The sequence below is a fragment of the Ochlerotatus camptorhynchus genome, unplaced genomic scaffold, assembly GCF_037179485.1.
Source record: "Ochlerotatus camptorhynchus isolate MF236.1 unplaced genomic scaffold, CSIRO-AGI_Acam_v1.1 ptg000038l, whole genome shotgun sequence".
NCBI classification, from domain to species: Eukaryota; Metazoa; Arthropoda; class Insecta; order Diptera; family Culicidae; genus Ochlerotatus; species Ochlerotatus camptorhynchus.
In genome coordinates, this window is record NW_027040529.1 from 1,558,684 (window position 1) to 1,572,722 (window position 14,039).

Genomic DNA, 14,039 nt, shown 5'->3' on the forward strand with positions numbered 1-14,039 from the left:
AAAAATTGGGGTAAGCTAGGGGTTAGGAGTAATTTATCTTTTAGTTGTTTAAACTATTGGGTTATAAAAATAAAATAAAATCAAACATTTGGACTTCTAAACCTGCTTGTACAACAGTTTGGTAAAAGCGTCACTCGTGGAAAATTGTCTGAATTAAAAAAAAAATCTTTACCGAAAAAAAATAAAAAACGTAATTTTTAATAAAAATGAACCCCATGTTTGAATTGTATTTAAGGATTTTATTTTCTGGGAAGTTAATTTAATTCTTACACAGTTACAAAATGGACGACTTTGCACTTTTGTAGGAAAAAGTTTTACAAACAATAATTTTTTTGTCTCCTTTAAAAATATTCTAAGCAAATAAGGGGCCATTCAATAATTACGTAACCATATTTTTGAACATTTTCAAATCCCCTCCCCATTTGTAAGATTTTCTTCACATAAAATTGACTTGTTTTATATGGAGCGTAATAAAATGCCAAAACCCCTCCCTCCCTAAGTGCTTACGTAATTATTGAATGGTCCCTAATTTTCATCGAGCACCCTCACAAATGAGAGTTTAAATATTGTGGGTGAGAGGACTTTGAGAACGGGCACCAATATATTTATATACCTCCGAGGCACTAACCTGAAATTAAGTCGGCATTTTTTGAAATTCACTCACTATTTTTGCAATAAATTCGATAATTTTAAACATAATAATATTCGATAATTTCTATATAATTTAGAAATTATGGCTTAATTCCACAGTATTTTTCCCAGGAAGCCTATAAAAATATCGAATAAAAAAAAGCACCATGATTACTTTTTGGGTAACTGATCTGACACTGACGTTCAGAAGATGGCCTATCCCAAGTAACATTTTAAGTTTTATGAAATACTACAAAGCAACTATAAAACAACATTCATAAAACCCTGGTCAAGGCTATTTTGTAATTAATGCATCCACCAAAACCTCATTAAGATTAGAATATGTCTAGTTGGCCCACCCTGGAGAAAGTTCTGAAGGGTGTATTCTCGAAGCTCTTCAAGATTGATTTACAGCAAAAGGTTGTATGACGAACGCATTGAGAACCATTTGAAAGCTACAATAAAAGCTATTTAGCAACAATAAAAACCCTTTCCGAGCTATTTCACCTAACCACATGCTGAATCCACTAGGAAAGCATCATTCAAGATAGAAAAGGATTTATGAATCCGATCTTATCAAAATAATTAAAATAGAAACTGATGGTATAAAAATCTTGTTGAATATCCAAATTTATCACAATAGTTCTCATTAAGAGGCCTAGTTTTAAGTGCCAGATTAACTTTTATGTGAAATGTACGTGAAAACATCGAAAAAATTAAGTCCACCCTCGTAAAACGTCGATTTGACCAATTATTTGACATTGAAAAAAAAAAAATATTCTTTAGATCGGGGTGGCCGAGATTTTTTTTTTATTATTTTCGCATTTAAATGTTTGCACATTGGTAAATTTACCAAAATATAGTTAACTATAAGGAAATATTGATTGAAAATCGAAGATTGTAAAAAAACAAGCAAACTAATTGTAACATGGCGGCGGCATCAAAGTTGATTTTCATGGGTCATTTGCGAAAAAGTTGTTTTGCTTTCAAGAATTCCTTAACAAATTAATAAGGTTTTAAAATGGCTTTTATGAACAAAACTTGCAGGCTGAATTGTATTTATCTAAAGCCATTTTGCTTGATCCTAACCCGTTCAGATTTATGGCAGCATTTATGGAGGCAAAGTTGCCTGCAAAAAGTTAAACGTCAAAGTTTGTTTATCTTTCGATACTTGCGCTGTGAGATCCAGGATTCTTCCAGGCGGTTTTCTCCCGATGGATTGGGAGCAGTTACTCAGATAGTTTGCGATATTGTTTTACAACATTTCGCATTTCGAACAGCTGGAAGCGCAATCGTTCCCGGAAAAGATCCCCTTCTTCCGGATGGTTACAGAAGTGCACCATCCAATGATGCAGAGATGTACGGATGAATAAAATTTCGAAGAGTCTTTCGCCGAATAAAATCGCTGTTTTGGATCAGATGTTAATGATGCTTTTTAAAAAGGCTAAAAAGAAACAATAAATGCATTTTTCTCTAATGCAAAACCTAATTGTTTTATGGTTGCTTTTATGATGATAGAACACGTTTATAAAGTATTTTATCATGACATTGATAAACAATTGCTAATGACGTTTATGCTTGAATTACAGAACAGTTTTAAGGAGGGATTGATAACTGTTTTAAATTTATTTTTAAAACAAGACAGTTTTCGACTTTCTTGCCAGACTATAAAAGGTTTTTAAAACAGAATGTTTTACACTTTAAAATGCTATATTTAAACCAAATGGATTGTTCATTGCCGTTATAAAACCATCATAAATCAGAGTGGATGCTAAACGGTTACTGGATTGTTACTTGGGATGGAACGTTTAAAGGGACAATAATTTTCAGCAAGTTTACCATAACGTATGACACATCTTTTTGTTCAATCTCATGAGATTTAATATTGCAGATTGCATATTTATTTTAAAAAAAAATCGACGGTTCCTTGATTATGTACGCAGATTGGTTTTCGCCTCGCTTTGGGCTCCATTTTATCTCACTATTCTGCGCTCGTTGGACGATTAGCTACAAAGCTTCTTCAATTTACGAAGAATAGTGTCGTGTGTAATAGTGACCCATAGTTAATTGAAATAAAATCAACCTAAGTTGGTTGATTGAAATAAAAACAATCTGCTTATTAAGCCCACTGTAAGGGCACGTACCCTATTCCAGAACATCCTTAAACATTATGAATGTGGTCAATTTGTGGAAAAGTGACTTCTAATGTGATGCAAAAGCTATATTTTATCAAGCTATAAGGGGATAATTTGTCGCACACCATGATTATCTCACCAAAACAAATGTCATTTTGAAGTTTGTATCGGTTATCTTTCAAAGTCCAGAACTCGGTTAGTAGCACAGTTAAAAATTAGAAAGTGGTGCATTCTACTAGATAAGCTTGTAAGCTTTCAGGCAAAAATATGAAACCCCAAATCAATTAATTTTAACTTTCAGAAACGGCTTGTCTAGCAATTCAACAAAAATTAACCCGGAATTTGTTTTGTTTTTCAGAACCGTGTGGCCTAATCAGCTAGTCCACAAAAAAGTTGAGGAAATAACCTTTAAAACGGGAAAAAAAACATATAAAAGAGGATTAGTAGAACCCGAGATACATTATTTTGAAAAAAAGTGTCGACTTCATTTTCAGTGTGGTAGTCGAATTGTTAATCACTTGAGAAATGTTCGGTATCACTTCGAAAAGGACTGAATCGCTTCATAAAAGCTCGGAATCACTTCGGAATATACTGAATCATTTCAAAGAGCACTGAATAACTTATGAAAAGCTCGAAATAACTTCAGAATCACTTCAGAAATGTTTTCAATCACTTTGGAAAATACTGAAACCCTTCGGAATGTATTGTACACAGTTTAGAATTATTTCAAAATGTACTTAATCACTTAAGAAATGCTAAATGTTCACAAAGTACAGAATAACTTCAGAAAAAAATCAGAATCACTTTGGAAAGTACTGAATCATTGCGGAAAGTTCACTTCAGAAATAATTGAATCGCTAAGGAATGAACTGAATTACTTCTGAAATGTTCGGAATCACTTCGTAAAATACTGAATAACTTCAAGAATGTTTGGAATCACTTTGAAAGTACTAAATCGCTTCAAAAAAGTTCATAATCACTTCGGAAAGTACTGAATCACTTTAAAAAGTAATGAATCAGTTCAGAAAAGTTTGGAATCACTATGGACAGTACTGAATCATTCCAGAAAGTTTGTATTCACTTTTGCAAGAACTTAATAACTTCGGATATAACTGATTCGCTTTTTTAAAGGTTGAAATCATTTCTGAAAGTACTGAATCACTTCAGAACTGCTCGGAAATTATTGGGATAGCATTGAATGACTTAAAAAAAAAATCTGAACCTTTTTGGAAAATATGTAATCTTTCCAGCATGTTTGTAATCGCTTTCGGAACTGAATCACTTCACAAAACTTCGGAAAGTACTGCATCATTCTCTAATGTTTGCAATCACTCCCTCAAGAGCTGCATCACTTTGTTATATCTGAATTACTTTAGAAAAGTTTTTGAGTGCAGTTTCGAACCCCTTTGGATACGGTTGTGTTTTAAGTTTGTTATGTGTTTTGTGTGTGCGTTTGCTTTCATAGTTTTCGGCTGCATTTGCCGGATTAGCGCTGGCACTCTGCCTCCCGGATGGTTATACCTAAGAGAAGAGGCGACAATACGGGGACGAAAACGAACTACTTTTCTGTCAAACGCGAACGAGCTCGTGATTGGCCGATTTGAAGTGCGTAAGATAGAGATAGATATTGATAGAGAAATAGATAGAGATAAAAGAGTAAGAAGCCAGCTATCTCCTCTTCCTCTTATGGTTGATCACACATGTAGATTGGTGGTTTTATCGCTTTCGGGAAAGTTTTAGAATAGAGAAACAAAACGTGATTCACCATGTTTGCAAGCATCAGAAAAAATGTCACTATCTGCGTTGTTTGATTTTTTTTTCTCTCGGTCTAGGAATTTGTGGCATCGCAAATGATTTTTTTCATTTCAGTTTATTTACGCGCTGTAAGGTGCTATTTTTGTAAAAAAAATAAGTGTTTTCGGCCGGAATTGATACCGAAAGTGTATCACAAGTGCTTCTGTACGTGTTTCGCAGTTGGGTGTGGTGACATTCGTGCATTCTCGGTTGATTTTCAGTGGAAATTCCGTATCACGAAATTGCTCACCGAGTTCCTTTTTTTTTCCGTTCGAAGATGCTTTCGTGAGAGTGCAGACCTTTGTTGGATCCGTTTCTTTGCAAGGGTGTGTTTTTTGTAACCAGCGGTGTGTAAGTGTGCTTGTGATTTTCATTGCCTACCGCGAGGCCGGTTCACCTTGTTCGGATGTGACACTTTCGGCGTGTAGTTCTATCGAGAGTCTCGTTACCGTGTGAGAGTTTGAACACGGTCCAGATGGTAAATTAGCTGGAAAAAGTGCTGATAATGTGTCCGCTGTCAGTTTTGGTGGCCGGCTTTGCCGTGAATCAGAGAGTTTACGGCTTGCAAAAGTGCTCGTCTGCTGGTCTCTCGCCAGTTTCGGAGATTGTGAGCAAGCTGAAGGATGCCGTTCCTAGGGTGGGAGTGAACTTTCGTCCGTTCGAGTTCTGGGTTTGATTTTGTCGGAGAGCATTTTACTGGCAGCTGGTGAAAATGTCGTTCTCCGTCCGTTTCTTGTGGACGGGTCGTATAGGTTGTATTGCTTCCTTCTACCACTGTCCAATCCGCTCTCGTTCTAATGAGAGTGAAGCTTAATATTTGCCATGAACCATGGTCATGAATTAGATAAACTGAAAATGTAAACACAATCACAAAAGTCTAACTTTAGGGTTGCCAAACCCATGCGATATTGACACCTTGATTGATACATTTCGGCCTACTTCGGAATGATCGGCACAACGGTTGGCACAACTTTCGGCACTGCCAAAACTCTTGGTACCCTTATTGTTGTTTGAATGTTTTAATTTAAACACGAATCATTTCAAACAACCATCTTTGTGACAAATGCAACGCAGTAGGCCTGACCGTTTAGATGTTTGTATCATATCTCAGATATGCTGCCAACATCAATATTGACAAGAATAATGATTAGGCGTCATCTAACCCAATCAATTTCCAGGATGCTTTCTCGTACTGGCTAATATAAACATATTAGATTAGATTAAATTAGTTTAGGAATTTGACAGTTCTCGGGAGTTGTGAGAGTTTTAAATTGTATCAATATGACGACATTTTCCGAAATTATGAAGGGATCATTTAGTTTATAGTTAATCTGAAGCACTTAAGGTTTTGAGAATTGTGGAAATAACAGGAGGTCCACGTCCGATCTGCATGAATGGGTGTTGCACCTCACTTTTGGATGTAGACTGTTCCAAAGCTCAACTTCGGATGATTAATTTCAGTTTGGTGGGCTCACTGCTTTACAGTCTAGTTACCAGCTCACTACCATGTCTTATACATTGTTTCCTTGGGCACGCACAACGCGATTAGTACCTAAGCTATGCATACTTTTACGATGTTTCCTTCTTTAAAAATATTCAAAACTTTACAACTTTTTAGTTGCTGTGCGATTGATGCAACACCTAATGGTATTCAAAAAACCACCAACGTAAGAAACTTCCCTTACGTAACAAATTTTAATATCTTCATTAAATAATCCCTGTAAAAAGCATCCAATGATTTACAACAAGCGTACAGTAAACGGCTCAATTCATTTTACGCTAGACTAGCATCATCGTCGCATGCAGCGTGTGTGTAGTTACTTTTCATCGTCACTAGATATGATCTATGTAGCCACCCAGCATACATATGCTGTTTATACTGAAGCAGCAGCCAAGTATCGAGTGGAATGAAAAGATGCCGCCATCATGCATTTTCAATAGGTTGGATTAAATTAATAATGAGAAGCAGAAAGAGCCCTAGCCATGCAAATTATTGCGGAACTTTGGCGGCGAATTTGCACAAACACAACATCAAAACTGTGAGGTCTGAGCCAACGCCAAAGTCTGGTATCAACGCGAGCGCAGGCAAAACATGTTTGTCTATCTTTCTCTCTGGTCTAAGCGCCCAGCCAACGGAGCATGGCAGTGTTTAATGAACCACTACCATACTGCCGCTTACTTACATTGTTGGCAAGATCTCTTCGTGCTTGGGACCGGAGTCAGAACCTCCCACAGCACCATTCACTTTTGATTTCGATGGTTTACTTTTATCTCCCATCGGAAACCCACCGCTCGTGCACGTGTCTGTGTTCTATGCGTGTGTGCTGTGCATCCTAGGCTGGATATAAGTACCCGGAGAGAATGCATAGATAATTCGTAGAGCTATTGGACTGTTGAAGGTTGTCCGGAGACTGCTCACGCATATATCTCGCTTCATTGTTGATATCAGTGGCCTTTAAGACTTGTGCTGTATCCACACCGAAGTCCGAACGGTTTTTATGGTCACTGCACTGACAATATACCAGTGGTAATAATAATGTCCAAACTGAAATAATTGCTGGCGTTTCTGTTTTGGTTTATGGGGTGTTTGCACATATGCTGGTTCACTAGCTCAACCAGCTCAACCAACTAGCACGAATTTCAGTTGCTCCTGACATCTCATGCTGGTAGATGCTGGCTAATTTTTTTTTATAGTGCTAGTACACTAGCGCTAGCAAATCTTCACAGGTATAAACACACCATTAACAATCGGCAACAAACTGCAACTACCCTCAAGCTGCTCCATTTCGTACGAGTGGGGTTCGTCGCCTTTTTGCATGCAAGTTACCGACGACCGACGACGACGCTGCTGCCACGAAACGCTCGGATCGAATTTTACGAATCGAACTTCTCTCAACAGCAGCGGCAGCAGCAATCTTCATTCGCTTCGCCGTTGCTGCTGCTTTTGTGTTGAAGGACGACGCCTTTATTTTTTTTGCATGCCTTGCGAGAACAATTGGACTAGAATTCGTAAAGCCGGTTTTGCTAGATTGGATTTAGATTGGGGAGAGCGTTGTGCAAGGTCGCAGGAAATGGAGGAACACCGAACCGGCTCGAAGTTGTAGGTGATGGTTTTGGCTTGATGTGGAGGTGATGTGTGTTTGCTTTTAATTTGGTTGATGGTGAGAATGATTTTGGAAATAATTGAATTAGAATGAGCTGACTTTCTATTCGGGGCAATTGCGCATGCGGAAGGAAGTTGAAATTACATCAGTGTGGCTTAGTGAGAAACTTTTGATTGCAAGGATGGATTTTGATGCTAATTTTACTCTGTACGCATCGTTTTCATGTAGTACGAAGAGTAAACAGAACATAGTGACCAATCAAATCGAAAATTGAAGGACAAGTTAAGATCTTTGTTTGGTATTCATATACACTATCTCCCCGAAGAGCGTGAGTAATACGTACCACGTAAATCAATTTCGCGTAAGTGGAGTACACGTAGCATATGGGATTTGATCTAATAGAGACCAACATGGAATATCACGCGATCCTGGACATATAGAAGGTTACTGTCTTCGGCAAAGTTGTTCAGTGGATCTAGACCTAAAGGTTGGTGGACAGAAGTTCCGATTTTTCTCACTACGCGGCGCTTTTTTTTTTCCTTGATTTGTTTTCCGTCGATCTTGTTTTCCGTGCTGAGCACCAATGCTACCGACGCCAGGGAGGCAGCTCCCACACCTGGACCCTTCCTATCGACCCATCAAACTCATGAACCGGGGACCAACGGCTTTACTTCCCTTCCGAAGGATGGCGTGATCAGTGATGTTATGCCTCAGAACATCCCAGGGGCGCCGACTGAGATTGAACCCAGGCCTGCTGGGGTGAGAGGTAATCACGCTTACCACTACACCACCGGCGCCGCTCACTACGCGGCGCTAGTGTGCATGAATCAATGATGCCCTTGTTTTTGTGATATCATGAAATCCTTGCCATCTAGGAGGTTGCTTTCTTCGGCGAAGTTGTTCAGTGGATCAATACTTTATTGTTGGTGGATAGAACTTCGGAATTTTATCAATACGCGGCGCTAGTTTGCATGAATTAGTGATTTCCTTGTTTTTGTGATATCTTGAAATCCTTGCCATCTTGGAAGTTGCTTTCTTCGGCGAAGTTGTTTAGTGGAGCAAGACCTTATTGTTGGCGGATAGAAGTTTGGAATTTTATCACTACGCGGCGCTAGTGATTTCCTTGTTTTTGTGATATCTTGAAATTCTTGCCATCTAGGAGGTTGCTTTCTTCGGTGAAGTTGTTCAGTAGATCAAATCCTAATCCTAAGTAACAATTTGGGTTTTATAAGGGTTCTGAAGACCATTATCTCGACTTGTAGAGTGCTTTAAAACCACGATAAAACTTGCAATGTTACTTGGGAATGTTTGGTGGACAGAAGTTTGGAATATCCTCACTACGCGGTGCTAGTATGCATGTATGTGTGATTTCCTTGTTTAGGAATATCTTGAAATCTTTGCCATCTAGGAAGTTGCTGTCTTCCGCAAAGTTGTTCAGTGGATCGAAATGTATGAACTGATTGCAGAAAAGGAAACAACTGTTGAAGAAGTACTTGAGATGCCAGCACCAAGCGCTCAAGAATTTAAGGACCAACACCAAGAACTAACCGAGCTGCAGCGCTTTGTCACTCTCGACACGAACGAGGAGCGCCGGACTAAGGTTTTCGAATTGCTGACGGAATGTGAAAGTCTTCTTTTGGGATGGAAGGAATAAACTGAGATGTAATCGTTTGTATTTTTTTATATATACAAATACTGCCGTTATACGCATAAGAGTCCCACGGTGTATAAGTATTGCATAGAACATGGGACCGTTATGCGTATAACGGCAGTATATATCAAATGTAAAAAGTACACTATCAGAAACCAAAGTAAACATTGATTGATCAAAAACCAAATTCTCATTTATTTATTTTTCGAAACGGGAAATTCAACATGACAGTCCACATACTTAATAAACGTTACAAATTTCCACCAAAAAGATTCTGTGCTTCGTTTCATTTCCTGATTAATTTTTACAACCATACCAAATATGATTGTTATTTAAATTTCAACTCTCTACACGCAAACTAAAACTAGCAGCTGGGTGAAAATTACGAAGGAATGATAGAAGAGATATTTCTGAATGACGAAGTCGCCTCTCCTTGACTACTTTCCATGTTGGAATTTTCTGTTGCTCGAAGTCGTCTCCTGCAGCAAACAATGTTTAAGGGCAGATTTCATAATGTAATATTTTCCTTAAATGACAGGTTTTTGTTATAAAGCACGAATAACATCTCACATATACATTAGCAGGACGAATTTGCCAAATTATCAACTAATTTATTTTTAAAAATGAAGGTCTTGGTCCACTGAACAACATTTCCGAAGACAGCAACTTCCTATATGGCAAGGATTTCAAGAAATCACATGAACAAGGAAATCACAAATTCAAGCACACTAGCGCCGCGTAGTGAAAAAATGTCGAACTTCTGTCCACAAACCATTAAGTCTTGATCCACTGAACAACTTCACCCAAGACAGCAACTTTCTAGATAGCAAGGATTCCAAGATATCATACAAACAAGGAAATCAAAAATTCAAGCACACTAGTGCCGCGTAGTGAGAAAATTTCGAACTTCAGTTCACCAATTATTAGATCTTGATCCACTGAACAACTTCGCCCAAGACAGAAATTTTCTATATGGCAAGAATTTCAAGATATCATATAAACAAGGAAATCACAAATTCAAGCACACACAGCAAAAAATTAATTTTGATATCACATCAAAGTAGATGCACTTCAATCGTGTCAAAAATAGGGTGAAATATTACTTGCCAAAAAGGAAAAAATTATCATTAATACAGTGCATGAACTTACATTACTCTGCTTTTACTGCATTTGTTTATGTTTGTGGCCATAAAAATTACATGAGATTTTCGGCATGGTTGAAGTGCATCCTCTTGGATGTGATTTTAAAATTTATTTTTGCTGTGCACTATTTTAAGATATAACACGAGCAAGAAAATCACAAATTCAAGCACACTAGTGCCGCGTAGTGAAAAAATCCCAAACTTCTGTCCACCAATCATGAGGTCTTAATCCACTGAACAACTTCGCCGAAGAAAGCAACTTTCTAGATGACAAGGATTTCAAGATATACCACGATCTAGGAAATAACAAATTCAAGCACACTAGCGGTGCGTAGTGAGAAAATTCCAAACTTCTGTCCACCAACCATTAGGTATTGATCCACTGAACAACTTCCCTCAAGACAGCAACTATCTAGATGGCAAAGGTTTCAAGATATAACACAATCAAGGAAATCATAAATTCAAGCACATAGCCTAGCGCCGCGTAGTGAAAAAATCCCGAACTTCTGTCCACCAATCATTAGGTCTTAATCTACTGAACAACTTCGCCGAAGAAAGCAACTTTCAAGTTGCAAGGATTTCAAGATATACCACGAACTAGGAAATAACAAATTCAAGCACACTAGCGATGCGTAGTGAGAAAATTCCGAACTTCTGTCCACCAACCATTAGGTATTGATCCGTTGAACAACTTACCCGAAGACAGCAACTTTCTAGATGGCAAGGTGAAAACCCGCTTTAAAAAGAAATAGAGTTCAAACAGGACCGCACAGATAAAAAATCTGAATTTTAATTGTGATGTAAACATTCATTCACGCACCCAACCGAGGGATGTAAGATTCGCTTACAATTATGTGGGATTCATCATCAGAGGATGTTAGTGGAGACCGCATGAACCGAGGATGCGATATACCTAGCTGCGGACCAATGCAAGAAAATTGGAGACCGAAAAATGTAGAGTGTATTAGTGAGGTAAATTAGTTATGTCGAAAAAAATAGGAATCCGATTGCCGACTGGACTCGAACCAAGAACGCTTCGATTATCAGACCTGTGCTTTCTCCAATGCGCTCTCCATGCTCCTGAATATGGATAACCTAAAAGCAAACATGAAGCGCTCATTTTCTCGCATACTTGACTTCGTATGCTTTTTCTGTTGGAGAGATTCTAGGCAAGTTCTACATTGTTCTACAATGTGCATCGTTCTACAAGCTTACTGGTATAGTCGAAAGCGTAGATAGAACACGAAATGAAAAAGATAAAAAACCATTACATCGCCTGTAAGGTCAACTTCTAACATTCGCTGCGATGTTCATGAACAGAGGATGATAGGAAACGGAACTAACATTCATTGTAATATATTTTTGGTTTGCGTGCGTAAACTTAAATTTCATTTCACGCAACCGAGCAACATTTAAACAATGTTGTTTACAAAGATAGGCTTTTGTATACAATATTTGCTACATTGTTGGTCAGAACTTTACATGATGTATAATGTAAACTTATATGATATGTTACGCTCCATTTATGTGCATCATATTGAACAGAACTTTACACTACTTTTTCGAACTGTGCGGAAAAAGATGATAGATATTTGTAGTAAAATAATCAATCCAGCTCAGAGATCATGATTTAGCCTATTGAGGAGGTCATTGACTAAGAATGTCACTCTAACTGATTTATCCTTTTGCGTGTCCGTTGTCGTCGTTGTCATCAGTTTGGAACGTCGATACAAACCCGGTTGAAATCGTTTGTAGTGATATAAGGGGCCTAGTGACGACCGTTTTTGCTTAGTGAGCAGAAGATCGTTGGTTCAATTACAGGCTCCTTCATATTAAAAAGGTGCGACCTCTTCTGTTCCTAACGACGACCACAAGATTTAATAAGTAGAAGGACTAGAGGACTAGAACGATCGTTATGTTATGATTGCGCTATACAAAATTATCCTACTAACTTATGCTACGTGTGCATCTTTAAAATATGCAAGACAAAATAACTTTCTGTTATAAGCATTGTGGTTGATTGTGATGTTGATAAAGCTGTTTAAAAAGAAGAATTCAATTAGTTTTAAATTTGATTATATTTTAAATTCAAACCATCAAAAATCTCGCAAAATTCATCAAAAATGTATATAAATTGTTATACACTCATGGACTTAGAACATAATTTGTATACCTTGAACTTGAATTTATGATCTGTACTAAGTACAGTGTAAGTTTACTACTTGAGTAGAATTGTTACGTTATTAGAAAAGAGTGTATGCTTGTAATTTTAAAATTGATTTAAGAACTGACTGTGGCATATTCTACTTTCCAAGTTTTACAAGTTTTACCCATCGAATTGCAATGTTTCAAAATAATGATCATGTTTACAGCAAAAATAAAATGAGTACACCTATGTTTAAGAAAATTTTAGAACGCCCAATTTACTGGAATCCTTCCACGTACAACCACTAATTCAATATCTACCCACTGAAATAGAAGAACCATTCATCAACCGCAGTGAACAAGCAGCCTCTTCCTGGTGGCATTTGCCTACGACTATAATCACCAAGATGAGAGGTAGGTAGCTTCACTTTTTCACTTCACCATCATCCACGCCACGGTCGGTGCGGATCAAGTTCATAGAAAGCGAAAACCGGCTCGCCAAACAAATGATTCTATCCGCGCTTTTCATCGTGCGCATTTTTCACCTTCCCTCTTGACTGCTACTTTGGCTATCGTTTACATCGTTCAACCCCCACAAAAGGCTACAGAAGACGACTGCGACGTTGATCGTCATCACGATTCTTCCCCGTTTTGTAACCGCACACGCCGAGTATCAGTCATTCATCATGCTAATTTATGTGCTCTTGAGCTTTCTTTCGCTTCCTCCTACAGACTGTAAAACTGCTTTCAACGAGATGATAAGCTAATAGCGTACCATTACGCAGATAGTCGATCGTGATCATGAATCTCTGCGGCCATCCCGGGCCACGAGCAGCATAATTTGAACCACAACTTAAGCTGAACGGCAATCGGCAATGCCCCCGAAAGGTATACTACTCGCAAGCACAGCTTGCGATCCACACTGAAAGCTTTTTTTTCTGTTTCTCTCGAATTAAGATCCACTTAGCACTTACCTTCCATCACGTAGACTATGCTGCCCACATCGCCCTCCTTGATGATGAGGCTGCCGGCGCCGTACTGCACCGGGTACATGCAGTCCACGATCTCGCGGATCTGCGTCATCTCCAGGTTCTTCATGAAGTCATTGTCCAGGATGGCGGATTTGATGATTTCGCGGGATCTGCGGATGGGAAGAACGATATCGGTGGGTTAGAAATTGCGTTGGATTGTGTTGAAGGTAAGTAGCTGCCATCTCAGTAAGTAGCTTTCGATGAATCGATGGAGACGCGTGGTGTTTGGCAGAATGTAGCTGAGTTTTTCCCTATAAAAAGTTTCTTGGAAATTTAAGTATTTTTTTTTTAATCCTATGCATGTTTACTATTCATGGAGTGGTCTCCAGTAGGTCGGTACCAGTAATTTCATCTATTGTACTGTCCTTAGTTTAGTGTATGTCGTATTACTCCATCACTATTGAGAA

The 14,039-nt window shown here is 38.2% G+C and overlaps 1 protein-coding gene across 3 annotated transcripts in view; it reads right to left on the reverse strand.

The window, feature by feature from the left end:
• for (cGMP-dependent protein kinase for) overlaps nt 1-14,039 on the reverse strand; it is a 690,301-nt gene that overhangs the window by 397,063 nt on the left and 279,199 nt on the right. For all 3 annotated transcript variants that reach the window (XM_065234649.1, XM_065234657.1, XM_065234666.1), the window contains one exon: nt 13,576-13,742. In XM_065234649.1, coding sequence (XP_065090721.1) covers nt 13,576-13,742 — 167 coding nt within the window. The remainder of the gene's footprint in view (nt 1-13,575; nt 13,743-14,039) is intronic.